Here is a 15,027-nt window from a genome sequence, read left to right on the forward strand (position 1 = left end):
GTTTTGCTGAGATCCTGTTAACGGGTCATAATGGTTTAATTTTCAGTTTCTTCCACTTCATTAGTTCTTATGTCAAGTCCTGCCCACGAGAATTAATACATTCAGCTTAAAGAAGGACATGGTCTACCTTTTATCTTTCATTGACTTTTGTAAACGACATTTTCAGGGATTGGTAATGAAGAAGGATGTCTGACTCTATTTTCGTGACAGGTTTCATCTCTCTGTGTTCAAGGTAATATTCATCTTCCCTGTCTGAGGCCGGCCTGTGATGAGGGGATGTGAATGAGTTGTTTTGACTTTTATTTTTTTATATTTTTTGTATATAGATTTTGTGGTATCACTGTTGTTCAAACATTTGTCTGACTAAAATATTTGGCTGACGCATAATAAAATGAATATGCAAATACTGTACTTTTTAATAAATAAATGTTGCTTTCGTCTGTATTTTTACATCCTCAGTCGACGCTTGTGATGCTAGGGAAACCAGGGCCACGTTCCGCCCTGACGAAAGGTAGCAAAACGTTTATTTAAACAGAAACGGTGGTGCGTTGAATTTCTTGTTGAAAACCATGATGGACTGACTGACATGGTACGGTTTGCTCCGATGGCGTCTGAGAAGGCGCTCTCCTGCCTTTACAGCATAGGCCTACGTCACTATTGACTACATCATTATTCCCACCAAACGGGAGCAAACATACCTCAATCCCTGTTCAAAACGTTGCATACCGCTGGGAGAAAACGTATCGTTCGACACAGAAACTGTAGCAAAAGGTAGCAGCACGTTTTTCAGATGTGCCCCTGTTCCTGGTTCAGAGGACTTAATTTGGCTGCTGGAGCCAGACAGAAAACCTGGAGAGGATTTCTGTCAATGTGAATTATAAGATGTGGGATAGTTAATCTATTATGAAAGGAATTATATTTGCTGAGTAGTCTGGGAGTTCTCTCCTCGCAGACTAAGCCTCCTTCCCTTCCTTAAATCCCCTAAATGCTGAGGCCCGGTTAGAATTCCAGCTTGTGTAAGTTAAAGGAAAACGATGTCATATTTCAAACAGGATAAACTGCGTGACACTGCTATACTACCTGGGTGGCAGGAATAATATGTCAGAGGAAATGTGGGTATTCTAGCTGCCAACTGTGATTTGCTAGTTGGAAAGTTGATGTATTCTCCAAGGGTTCAAGTTTTATCCGTGCGATCGCTCTAGGACTTGGAATTGTACTTTCATCTCAGGTCTTCAGTGCACTTGTTGCACCTCGTTCTGTTTTGCACTTTATTGTCGTCACTCTGGATAAGAGCGTCTGCTAAATGACTGTAATGTAATGTAATGTACACATTACCAGTTACTGGAAAATTAGATGCATTTAATAACTAAGAAGACTCACCATAAAATGCTGCTTGTTTGCAAACTTATTTAGTAATATTTGGTGGTTGGTTGATGGTAGCCATGAAGTCTGAATTTGTAAGAGGACACTGCAGCAAACTGGTGTTATGTCTGAATCCAGGCACTCGTTTCAGAAGAAGCCCTGATAAATGAAACAAACATGCACCACCTTCCACCCCAACCAATGCCATACAATGTATACCTTTAAACATAACTAACTTCTGTAAAAAAGCAATTTTGGGCTAGTGAAATGTTCCATAATTTTGAGTTATTTAACTCAAAACAAGAGGCTTACACTGCCTGGATATTTATTATAAGAATTATACAGAGATATTGTCTTGCACATTGGATTGGTTAGATTCTAATTTTCAAAAACAAAATAAATTCTTACATTACCATATTACATTTACCTGTAACCATTTATCTTTGATTACAGTGGTGAAATGGTCACATCTATTAATGTTTTGAAAAACACCTAAACCGGTTGGGACGATTATGGAGGCTTCAAGGCGCTGTTCCTTTCTTTGGTGCTGAAAAGGTTATAGGTGCTGAAAAGGTTATATACCCTTATACCATTATTTGAAGTTGGAATGAAAAATCACTCATCTGTTTTTTAGATATGCAAAGGAAGTAATACGACTGATCGTTGTTCGTGACAACAAATAATGCTAAATAACATTTGGTCATAACATTACAAGATCTGCTTTGCATGACGCTGACAGGGACAGAGACCGAATGCGATTGCTTAAACATTAGTACTGTTTGGTATCGCTCGCGTCCTGTCGAAACGCCGATGACAGAAAACATGTGACCGACTAGGAAGTAAAGTAAAATGGAAAAATAAGACATTTTTAAGCAGTTAGCCGAGCTTAAAGTAAATAACAACATTCCTGAAGTCATTATGGCATCTATTATCAAAGAAACCCAGAGGTGAGAACTTTGATAGCTATGCAATTTGTATGGATTTGACTTTTTAGTTAACGGGATCTGGGATATGAATGGAAAACGGCATCTAGCTTGCTAGCTAACCAACCAGGTAACTTAGCTACCTAACGTTATCTACCGTGCAACATGCTACTTTATATGCTAGTATATTTTATTTACCTTACTCAGGGAACGAAGCAGACTAATAACAAGACTGTAGTGTGGATCATGTGTCCGAATTGTCCGAATTAATTCTTGGCAAGCCTCGTAACTATCGAGAGAGTTTATGCTGTAGCTAGCTAGCTAGTTCGCTGTTGGTCGCTAACTGGCATTGAACTAGTGAAGTATGTGCCATATTGTCCAGGGAAATGTCCTTAATTACCGATGGAATTTAGCTAAAAAATGAATTTCGCACCAAGACTTAACTTGGGCATATAATAGTGAATAACTTACCTTTAGCTAGCTGGAAGAGTGATACATTGTAGCCGAATAAGGTTACAGCAATAATGTAACCGGTTAGCCGTCCTTACTTGTAACATTCTTGTTTTACTAATAACGTTCATATGGACGGTTGATCAATAATAAGATTAATAGATGGGTTCGACAGATATTACATGTCTCTGTGTTAAAGACGAATTCAAGTCCTAACGTTATAGGCAAATATACATCTCAGAGGGATCCACGAATAAACGTTTGCACTGTAAAGATCAGGTAATGCAATTTATTTGAAATCTAATGACAGCTGGAGGACGGCTTGGATTGCATGACAGAAGGGCATATCTTTTGTGGGATTATTTTAGCCTCTTAAGATACATTCTCAGAAATAGCTATACATGGTGTAAAATATAATTTCAGTTATGCTGTATTGCAAATTATTACATGAAGAGAGGACGTTTTTTAACGGATCAAATTAAATACTGAGGGGAATCACCAGGTTGTTAAAGTGTGAGTACATGCTCACTAAAACTACCCGTTTGGTTGGTAATGAAGAATTCAAAGATAAAGAAAATTACTTACAAATGTTACTACAATGTAGGTTTGGCTTATCGTTTTCAAAGCATTTGGAGTTGATTTGCCTCACTCTTTAATTAACCCCTGAAGTATCACCCCTTTAAAGCTTTAAAATGAAATACCCGAAATATAATGGTTACTATTCTTGAACCCTTTTGACTACAGGCATAATCTTGGTCTCTTCTGAAAGTTAACCCTTTGGGGTTGTTTTCCAAGTGTCAGAATCCAAATTTTGCTTAAATAAAGTTACAGAAGCTCAAACACAGTGGAAGTGGGAGATTTTTTTTCTCAATGAAAAGATTTTCTATTTTTGTGTGGATACAGATTATTGTAGCTGTGGCTGGTGCGCTTAGAAACACAATAGAGCCAAGTCACAACACTGGCCAAACCACTTTTTCAAAATTTTGAGACTCCAAAAGGACGCATGGAAACGACATGATATTATGGGGCTCATGGGGTGTAAAATACTGCATTTTGCTTACTAAACTATACACCACCTTTAATCCTGGTGTTTGCACTTCCCCTGCCTATCACCCTCCTCTACCCCTCTGTCCCAAACTGCCTCTCTTCAGCTCTCCTCAGACAGCAACAGGTCAAGAAGATCATGAAAGATCTGTACAATAATTGCTATAATACTATTGTGTATAGTAACATATTCATAGAGGTCCATTGATTGAAGTTTTTGTCAAAATCCCAACCCCCATCAACAAGTCAAACACATTCCATAATTTCAAATGCTATTTATTTTCAAAGGCAAATTGAAAATGCTACAGTTTTGTCACACAGGCAAAAAAATGCTGGGTTGTTTTATGCAATCTATACACCATTGGAAGCGTAATATCATTAGCTAAAAGGCTTTTTAGTTTTCAGTTCTATAACATTCCCATAGTTGGTTCTTTGATGAGCTGATGAGCTGAATTGTCTTACACATGGATGGGGGTAACGCATTTTCTCTGCAACTAAGTTACAAATACTGTTCAGAGACTGTTGTACTTGGGCTCATTGTGTTCGAGAGAGCCTATACAAAACATAGATAATAGGATTTGTATGTACAAGTACTTTTGTACTATTCAATGGTGAAATGGACAATAATGGTCAAGTTAGCACATTTTTAGACTGAGCAACTATTATGCATTTGGTCCACTGGACACTTGTCGTGAAAAGGATGCTGACATTGCCTGATTTCTTGTAGTATGTGGATTCCACACTTGTTTTACCATCCACATGTTACAAAATAAGGAACTGTTCTCACTAAGGCAGTGGCATCTTAAAATAGGTTATACAGATAGAACCGTGAGTTTTAATGCTTTCAGACGTCATATCCAGTTACCATAGTAATTTTAAATGGCACCCTGAAAAAAATGAATGAATGCAAAAAAAAACCCTGACCGGCTCAGAAATACCTCTGTAATCATTCGCAGCCTCGCACATGTGAATATGGGACTTTCATTAATGGTGGCATGCATAGCTATTTCTGACATAATCAGGTTAAAGAGGATAAATAATCCCTCAAACAGGAAAGTGTGATTAAGAAAATCATACTTGTTTTTTTACTGTGATATTGCAGTTGTAGTCGGAAACAAAAACCGGCGTACCCATGGGACCCAAATCAGCGCACTCTTTCTCTCCTCAAGTAGTGTGGGGTACGGTGTGAAAAAAACAAGCAGCAGGAGCGATGTAAACCTGAAGAAACAGAGTAGTTGTGATTGATTTGCACTTTGTTGTACGTCGCTCTGGATAAGAGCGTCTGCTAAATGCCACGTAATGTAATGTAATGTAGTTGCAAGGAATTATTTCCGGCACAGTGAACTTCACCAAGGAAGACCCTTTCTGCCTAGAAGTCAAAGTGCATAGCAGAGAGCTTACATTTCACCTCTGTAATCAGTCTTTATTGTCATGGCAAAGCCAGAGAGGCCCTTTGCGTCCACTTCATACAGAAATGCACCATGATTTCTATTAAAAAGTGTTCAATTATTGCACTTGAGAAACAGCCCGGAATGTTCCAGAAGGTGGATATGGGCGACAAAGGCCGTTTACCCCGGGGGACCTGGCTATCTTTGTTGACAGTGCATGGACTAGTTGGAGCGTCTGTGTGTCTCAGTGGCTCATCTGTTATACTGCGTGGGAAAACCGATCTCTGGCTGGTGTGCATGACTTAACGTTTTGGCAGTTGATGACCTCAGTCATGATGTTTACGATTACGGAGGACAAGCTCTGGTATGTGGGTTTGATTGATTGCTGTGCAGTTGTGTGTTTGTCTAACTGAAGAGTTTTTGTTTCTCGTCTGAACAGCATTAGAGAAGCAGTGACGCATATCAACGCGATCGACCTCAACAAGTTTTCGCGACTGCTGTCCAGGATTCTTCAGAAGCTTCACCTGAAGGTATCGTGTTAAACGTGTCGAGTCATGGCTCCTGAATGTTTCCCTGCTTCTCAAAGTCCTGCTCTTTGCCTCACTCTCCTTTGAATAGCAGCCTTTTCTCTCACACTGCATTGTCATGACAATTTCCACATTTTGTTCCATAATTCCACAAGTGCGCATTCATAAGAGATGTTTTAGTGTACATCGCTCTGGATAAGAGCGTCTGGCAAATGCCTGTAACGTAACGTAACGTAAAGTAATGAATACCTTTAGCACTGAAATGGTGTTTTGCAACACCATATCTCCCAGTTATTTCTACCTCGGTTTGGAAATCCAAATTGTATTTGTTGCCATGTCACGTTGCAGCAACCCCCCGCCGTCAGTTGAAGAGGCAGCTGGCACGCTCACGGACGCGCATGCAGTCAGCTGCTTCATTCTGCAGTGCGCTAGCTGCATTGTGCAGTTAGCGAACCCGGAGTACTTGAGGAGTCGCAGCTGTGGAATATGATGGCCGACAGCCTCCCCCACCCGGAGAGGCATTCCGTCAGCTGTCTGACCTCACCCTTTTAGATTTAAACACATTTTTTTAATACATGTTTACCTGTATGACAGAGTGTTAGAATGTGGTTTGATGAACCAGAATGACTGACCATTCAGGGGCCCTCGAAGTTGACCCATAGTGGACCCCCGGCCCTATCTAAAGATGCAAATATCTATCTTGTTTCTGATGACTGATATTCCCGTGTCTGCAGGCGGAGCGCTCCTTCAGCGAGGAAGAGGAGGAGAAGTTGCAGGGGGCGCTGTCGTTGGACAAGCAGGCTCTCAGTCTGGTGCTGGAGACGGTCTCCTTCATCTTGGAGCAGGTCAGTGGCCCTGAAGCGATCGCTCGCCCGTCCCCTGCCACGGTGCCTTCAGATGACGGGGGCCCCGCTCATCCTGGAAAACCTGCAACTCGTGGATGCAGTTTTCCAGTCGTGGCTATCTACCCAACCCCCCTACCCAGTCTCCTCCCACACTCTGGTCCATGATATTTTTTATTTTTTTCCACATAAAATGTCCTGAAAATAATGTTTAATGAGTAACCAATATCACAGGTGGCCATGTTGCACCTTTACTTTTCTAACTTTTTAAAGGTGTGTCTTTAAGTGGCTATGTATAGTTTGTAAAGGCTGAGAAGTAAAATATTAACAACAAGGTTACTTCATGTGGCGTTCTGTCAAAACGTGATGTTTCTGGGCCAGGTTGAAATTTGCGGTTGTCAACGTAATAATCCCGAAGTACGGCATTTTGTCTCCCTTTCTGATAATGTCCTTCCATCCGGAATCCACAGTGACATTAGGCGTCAGTGCTTCTGACACATTAGCAAGCTTCTCCTGCCAACCGTGCCCCAATTATCACCCCTCTACACTTCTCATAAATGTACGCAGTGGGTAGCAACATGGGCCGGCTGGCCAAGGGAATCATGGCATGCTAGAACTTAATGAAATCAAAGGGAGACTGAGAGAAGTTTTCTCACTTTAATCAGCGGTAAATGACAGCTCAGATCGTCAGACAAGCTCTATAATTAACTACTGTTTCAGTCCTTTAAGTGTTACCATGGGATCTCAAGGCCTACAGAATATTCCTGCACATAAACCAAACTTAGTTCAGCTAAATTGGCAAACCCGGAGCATCGATGTGACCACAAATTAGCTAGCTGTTAAGCAGTGTATGAAGTTAGTCGGAATCTGTTCAACAAAATACTTTTCGAAATGCATAATGGTGGCTGACGTGCAGTCACTGTGCCGTAGACACTGAACGGAGAAGGTCGGCTCGGACACTTGCGCTGTTTTTTTTCTGCGGCCATTTTGTAGCAGAACATTCACCATATATCAGTTATAGTGGAGAGGCAATGACATTTGTTATTAACCGGTTAAATCGAGGGATGATTATATAGCCTGGCTGATCGAGTTAGATTGGTACCTTGTCAAGGCTCATTCGTTGACGTCCCCCCCACCGCACAGAGGTGCGTTTTTTGTTTTTACTTTTGTCAGGGAACACAAAACCTCCCACTCATCTGTCGGTACCTCTTTCAGTGAAAACCTCACACTTTCATCTTCCCGGCCGTGTCTGGCGAGCCCGGCTCTGCATAGCTTCAGCTGTTTGACAAGCGAGGGCTACGGGGTTTCGCGGCTGCACGCTTGATTTCGGCTCACTTGTTTGATTTCCGTTACCTTGGCTGCTCGTTTTCACTGCTCCGGGACTGAAGTGCTCGCCGGGTTGCGTTGCGCTCGCAGCTACGTTCACGCTCTGCGCTGTCAGAAGTTCCAGCGCGTGGCCCCCGGGCCTGGCTCGGCGGCTGTGCTTCGAACGCAGAGACGCGGCTGATTAGGCTCCGTCGTACGGGCCTGTGGGCCAAGTGAAAGTTTCAGAAGCCTTCGCTGTAGTAGGTTTGAGCCTTTGTTTTGGGTCCTTCCTGCTTGGAAAATCCATCAGTTTGCACACGCCTTGCAGCATTGACTCCATAGGAAATCCTGAATCAGTGTAGGCTGGTTTTATCACCAGAAACTAGGAGCATCTCACCTGAACATTGTTAAAAGACACGGACGGTTCTAAATTCTGTCCTTTAGTCAGTGAGAGCTGTTTTACAAAGGCTTTGAGCCACAAATTAGATGAATCATTCTGTCTCTGGTCAGGTTCGAAAGCTCTGTCCTAATGACGGTTCAACCTGACATTTGGATTTGGTGCCGTGCTCGCTCTGTGCAATAAAATCTCTTTGAAATCCTTGCTGAGGCAATTTAATGATGTGAAATACTGACAATATTCATCATTACAATAAGAAATTATCTTAGAAGATTTGCCCTCTGAGTGAAAAGTGTACTATCCTTGAAATGAAAGAAATTCAGCTCACAGTCAGATATCTTCCAAATAACGTCTCTTACACAAGGTTGTTCGTGTAATATTTCCAGATTGAAACTTCACATTATTATATATAGCCTATTCTTTCAAATCTGTCTTCAAGGTTATAGGAACTTTATTGAAAGCAACAATTTTTTTTGTGTTTGAAGTGTGCAGTAAAATATTACTTTCAATGGCAGACTACTCTTATCTCTCCAGATGTATTATAGATTTACGCTGTACGCCTTCTGTTCTTGAATGGTAGACTTATGTGTTTATGTGTTTTTGATGGAAAACTGAAAGAAAAAAAACCGGACCTTGTCGGTTCTGCGCATTGAACAGCAGTGTTGCCTTCGCAGGCTGTCTACCACAATGTGAAACCCGCGTCCCTCAAACAGCAGCTGGAGAGCGTCCACCTCGACCCCGACAAGGTCGACGCCCTGTCTCAGGCCTGGGCCTCCACGGCCTCGGACACCGTGGAGAAGTTCAGGCAGAGGATATTCGCCCCGAAAAAGGTGAGTTTTTCGATCCTCGCTCATGGAAATGATAACGAAGTAAGCTAACGCGGGCGTCGGCAGCACCCTTGCCTGGAGGTGCTCGTAGGGCTGAATGGCAGAATGGCAACCGTTCCAGTTTGCGTAGGTTTTCTGAAACTTGAATACCCAAATAGACAATTGTGTCATCCCTTGTTAAGGCTATTATGTAGCCTTGACAAGGAATAATAAGGCAATTGGTGGCCTGTAGTGTTGTGGTTAAGGTGACTGGGACACGCAAGGTCGGTGGTTAGATCCCTGGTGTAGCCACAATAAGATCCGCACAGCCGTTGGACCCTTGTCTCCTGCTTAGTCTAATCAACTGTACGTCGCTCTGGATAAGAGCGTCTGCCAAATGCCAATAATGTAAGGTAATGTAATGGATGAATGGCGCCACATACATGTTCATAACAGCAACAAACTATGTCAGCTAGAGCTGCTGTATGTACTAGCGTGGATTTGTTTTTGTATGGCTTTTTACACTTTCCAGTTTTTTGTTTATTCATTTTTTTCTTTTGTTAATCTTGAATATGTGATGTATACTACATCACTTCTAATTGTTCTTGAAGAACGGTTGTATCAAGGTTATTGTAACAGTTAAATATAAGGTACTAATCAAAGAAATGGTGAAATACAAAAAGCAAAGCGACCACATTTCAGTGGCTTTGAGCAGCCTAGCCGCTAAGGTGTTTCGCCCGAGGGTGGAATTGCGTGGCCACATAAGCGCTTCTGAACTGCAACACCACCGTCACTGATCGATGTGGCTCTCGGGCCAGAAGATGTGTGAGAACCTTGCCCCACGACCCCAAGTTACATCTGCAGCTGGCTTTTCGGTTCCTGCCATCCTTGTGTTTAGGGTTATGCGTGACCCTTTGGCAAGAGTGATATCACCACAGGTGGACAAGAAACCCAAAAACGGGGCCGTGGTCGTTCCTGATGACTGTTCCACGTGTGAATGTTTTCGCGGCCTAGAAACCTGACCCGGTTCCGCATGAAAAATGGTGTGCGATGCTGAACGTTTGGAACGCGACTCGGAATCACCTGAAGGGGGCGCTGTGGTGATGCCGTTAGCGTTCGCACAACTCCCCGCGCAAACTGCTCTGCGCGAGAAACCAAATGCACTTTTCACACCTCCTTTATCAGACCGGGATGAATGCACAAGGATTGCTCACTTTTTAATGTGTCGGCTAGTGCCCTATAAAACACTTAGTGCTATTCCTCTTCACTGGCCTGTTAATCCATCATGCCAAGCAGGGCAGGTTGATGCACTGTCTGACAATAAATCCAATATTTAGCACCCCCTTGGTTCTCTGTTTCTTGAACTTGGTGATCCCATAACTTTCCCAGAGAAATGGGAGTGTTTTATCATTCATTTTTGAAACTTACAATGAATGTATCACGAAATTGACAGGATGAAATGGTTTGATTGTGCGTTGATTCTAGCCGCATCGTGTGACGTGATGTCTTGTGATGAAAACATCTGAAAACAACTTCATACTGTCCAAGTTTGAAAGGCTGTCTTTTTTATACAACACATTGCTCGCTGATCCAGCATGCTGCTTTTATTCAGAAGGGCTTGTAGTTGCTTGCAAATTGTCAACGTAACTTGTCGAAGCATGTCAACAATTACAAATTGTGTGTTTTGAACTGTTGCTAGCTGCTTAAGAGTGTACTGGAACACCATTGACATATTTTTCTCTTATTAACGATTATGTTCGAAAAGTGATTTAAAGGTACAATAAGTAAGATTTTTGTGTGAAAATATTGTTACAAGACGCTTTGTAAATCCCTTCCTATCATTGAAAAAGGCTCACTGACATGTTGACTCACCCTCTACCTGTGTTTATAGTCCTTAAATTTGGGTTTCAAAATATGCAGTTGACGGGCCGGCACTACAGCTGTACAATAATTCAAGCTCATTGGTTGAAAATTGGTTATAATTGCCACAGCCAATGGCGTTTCAACCTCAGCGCTTTCACAGAGAAGGGGGAGGGATAAACAGTGTCGTGGTTTGAGCGTATTTGTTGCTGCAATCCTCTCTTGACCATTGGAAGTCCGAAATTACCTATTGTACCTTCAAAGTTAGAGAATGTAAAAAAAAATATATATATATATATATATATATATATATATATATATTAGTAATATATATTGAAAAACTGAAATGTGGCCTAATGACTATGAGGAGGGCATTAACATTGCATTCCTGCAAAAGAGCATGCATGCTCAGTCAACTTGCCCTGCATAAATAAAGGTTAATGATAATGAAAGGGTATGAAAAAAATCATGTAACTGTTCAAGAATGGCAGTTAAATGTTTAAAATGAACAACCAGACTTTAATGGGTAGTCTTTAATGAAACTGTTGCAAACAGAAAAATGTGTGTGGTTATTGGAAAAAAAAAAAGTGTGTGGTTTAATGAAATCAATACAAACAGTTACAGTGTGTAGTTATTTGCCTGTGTGAGAATGATACAGTGTACACAAGAGTCTGGTCAGTATGTCAGTGGAATCATGTTCAGCTGTCTGCTTAAATGAACGGTCCTGATATAGTCCTTACACTCCTTTAATACAGACGACGTTTCAACCCCAGCGGATCCTCATCTGGATCTAACGAAGATCCACTGGGAGTGAAATATCTCTATTAAAGACGTGTCAGGAGCATATCAGTGTGTTGATGATAAACAAAATGAAGGAAGCCTTCTCAGCCCGGTGCCTTACTGACTGGATACGCGTGCGGCCGCGGTCTGTAGCCGCCTGCTCCGCCCGCGAGAGGCGGCGCGCCCGCTGTTGTAAAAAAAACCAAACGTCTCTTTTGTGTCGCAGCTGGAGCACGTGGGCTGGCAGCTCAACCTGCAGATGGCTCAGTCCACCCAGGCCAAACTCAAGTCCCCTCACGCCGTGTTGGAGCTGGGGGTCGCCGGCGAGGAAGACCAGGTAATGGCGGCGTCGTCTAACCGACGTACCCGGGCGCTCCGCAAAAGACAATACGAGACTGTTTACTTAGCACTTCTGGGAGCGCCGGCCTGCCTTCAAGTAGATGCTAATTCTGCCCGCGTCCCTCAGGGGCCCGCGTTAGAGCGAGGAGAGAGGGGAGAGCTCGTTAATAACGGCCTCCGGGGGGCCCCCGGCTTGGAGCGCTGCCATTTTGAGGCCTCTGCGACGGTCCGTGTCCCTCGGACCGGGGGCCGCGCCCGCCGAACCGTGCCGGAAAGGGCCGGAAAGACGCGGCCCGCCGAGCGCTTCCCCGCTAATCCGCCGCGAGAGCCGCAGACCCGCGCGCTCGATAAGCAGACGCGGGATCAGACTTCTTAGGCACGGTGTCAGGTGCTTTTCTCCGATAGCCGCGGGTTCTTATTCACAGTCTCGCTCCCGCGGTTTTTTTTCCACGGTCGGGACCGGATTTGAACCAGAAGCCCGTCTTTGATGATGAAGAGACCACCCACGCTCTGGCCACTTGTACGCTGCAGAGAGAGCCTAAGAGAGTCGTAATAATAACGTCACCCCCCCCCCCCCCCCAGAGAGTGTGATCCGGTCCACAGCTGCACTCCGTGTGATGGGTTTTCTCGCCGGTTGGTTTGCCCGACGCCCCTGCTCTCCCTGCTGTTGACTCGATACGCTGCGGCTGCCAGTTTGCCTGGCAGTGCTGTTTGCAGTGTGTTTAAAAAGCATAATCACCAGAGCTCTTAGTCTACCTTGAATTATATTTTCATTTTGACTTCTTTCATTTCCTGTATGCTACTTAAATATTTCACACATCACACATTCAGCAAACTGTATGGCTGAGAACAGCTTATTTCTTATGCATTTGCAAGGTGATTATGTTTCTACTGCCAGACTCGGAAGCTGTTGGGGATACCTTGTCTGAGCGTGGATATCCCTTCTGTGCAAGTGTCATTTCTTAAAACCAGAATTCATTTATTTCAATCTAATGACATTGCGTCTGCTGGGAATTAAAGAAAGCCCGAAGCAAGCAAAGGTACTGGAAGCAGTAGCTACAGTTTGCCACAGTTTATTGCCAAGATGCAACACCTCTGTTTCTCGAAAGGGGGCACTGTTGCTGCATATCAGAGGCGGTGTGAAAGGGCTTTGTTCCCTGTCTCAGCTGGAGATGAATTGTCTAAATGTTATCCAGATAGAATGTGTGTTTTATTTGTCTTGCTTTCAATAATATAGACATTGAATTTAGCATTTCTGGCCCATATTCTACCATCAGTGTTTGGGGATTTTTATTTCTTTTCTTGATTTCTCCAAAATCCTGCAAGTGCATTTCTGACATCAAAAAAATCACAATTCCCCACATGCATGCAATGTTTTTGGGATAGATATAGTCCCCAAGCCCAGCTCTGTTTACTTCGTAACATTTTTATTATTTTATCATAAGTATTTTGAATTAGTGTGCATAAAAAATGCAAAAAAACAAAACAAACAAACACAAAAGAACAAAAGGTGTTCCGGAATATTTAGTAACCCACAGGTGCACTAAACACACACACAATCCCACACAAACAGTCCCAGTCACCAATGTGGTGAAACAGGACACTTAATGTCTTTACATACTCACCATTTTGTCTATCTTAGTCTATCAGTAGTTTGACATGGTTTGTACTGCCTTTTTTTACCTTTATGTGAAAGGAATCCATAAGATTTGGTGGGTTTTTAATTGAAGTGAAACAATGATAAAGGCTTTTTCCACTACAAACAAAATGCAAAGGAAGTCTGGGGTCATCCGCACTGAAGTTTAAGCAATATGTGGGTCAGATAATATTACCAATGTTTGTGAGCGGAAACAACTGGCTGGAGCTGATGGAAATGTACTGTATATAAGTCACTGGAAAGATCATATCTGATAGGTGTGGTCTGTAACCTAGACACCGAATAAGCAAGAAGAACTAGTATGGTTGGATTGATGATATGCATTTCTAAACGCAAGTTGATTACCTGCTGCAAAGAGATGCTCTTGGATGAATGTAATTTTTGAAGAGACTGGCAGATAGATCTAAGATTTTTTTTTTTTTTTTTGGGGAGGGGGTCTTTTCCTGTTTTTCTCTTTTCTCTCCCTTAGCGTCACCCACTGCTCATCGTTCTAAATATACCCACTCTGATGAAACCTTTCATCTATTATACATGCTGTTTGTTGACACTCTTTATGGTAGCAATCATTACAGGCACTACGTGTTCCTGAGGAACTTTACAGAACGGACTACCCCTCCCGTGCGCCCAATGCGGCTAACATTTGACGTCTTAAGAGTTGCAAGCGCGTTTGAAGTTTTACACTTTGGTTTATAAATCGATATGGAGTATTTATGAAGTCTGGGCCGTGGTATTATCGTGCATTGCAAACGGAGGCCAAACATTCTGTTCATGTTAGCCTTCAATGAATATGATTTTTTACAGGCATTATTATTATGGCCACTTAATTTGACTGTGCACTTCATTTCATAATGAAGATCCTTGGATTGCTTCTGGACTTCTCTGGATGGTTGTTCTGTAGCTGGTATTTTTATAGAAGATGCTGAACATGAATTGCCAGCAGCCAGGTCATGCATTCGATAATAGATTTATTCCCCCATTGAAACTCACTAGAAATATCGCTGCAAGCTACGATGAACCTTCACTATTGCTTGCACATTTTCAACAAGTGCTTTAAATACCCCTACATTCGGAAGAGCTTATAGCAGCCGTATTGTTACAAATGTAATCTAATAAATCTAAGAGAGTATCCAAGATCGTGCAGGTCAAATGTAACGGTCGTGTGTACCAGTTAATGAGGAGATCTTTTCCGAGTGTTCCCTGTGAGAGAGGAAATGTGAATTTTCTCAAGAAATTCACACATTTTAAAGGTTTGCATTCTTTATACATTTACAGGGAGCAGCTATGTTGGTCTATACAGTATTTGACCCAGATTGAAACAAAGATGAATGAGATTATCAAATATGCATT

The 15,027-nt window shown here is 42.5% G+C and overlaps 1 protein-coding gene across 1 annotated transcript in view; it reads left to right on the forward strand.

The window, feature by feature from the left end:
* Positions 1-2,149: 2,149 nt before the first annotated feature.
* Positions 2,150-15,027, forward strand: part of commd10 (COMM domain containing 10) — a 57,604-nt gene continuing 44,726 nt past the window's right edge. Inside the window, exons 1-5 of the mRNA XM_061261332.1 lie at positions 2,150-2,309; positions 5,607-5,697; positions 6,429-6,539; positions 8,913-9,068; positions 11,911-12,021. Of these exons, the coding sequence (XP_061117316.1) occupies positions 2,281-2,309; positions 5,607-5,697; positions 6,429-6,539; positions 8,913-9,068; positions 11,911-12,021 (498 nt within the window). The 5' untranslated portion in view covers positions 2,150-2,280. The remainder of the gene's footprint in view (positions 2,310-5,606; positions 5,698-6,428; positions 6,540-8,912; positions 9,069-11,910; positions 12,022-15,027) is intronic.

The sequence above is a fragment of the Conger conger genome, chromosome 11 (genome assembly GCF_963514075.1).
Source record: "Conger conger chromosome 11, fConCon1.1, whole genome shotgun sequence".
Lineage (NCBI taxonomy): Eukaryota > Metazoa > Chordata > Actinopteri > Anguilliformes > Congridae > Conger > Conger conger.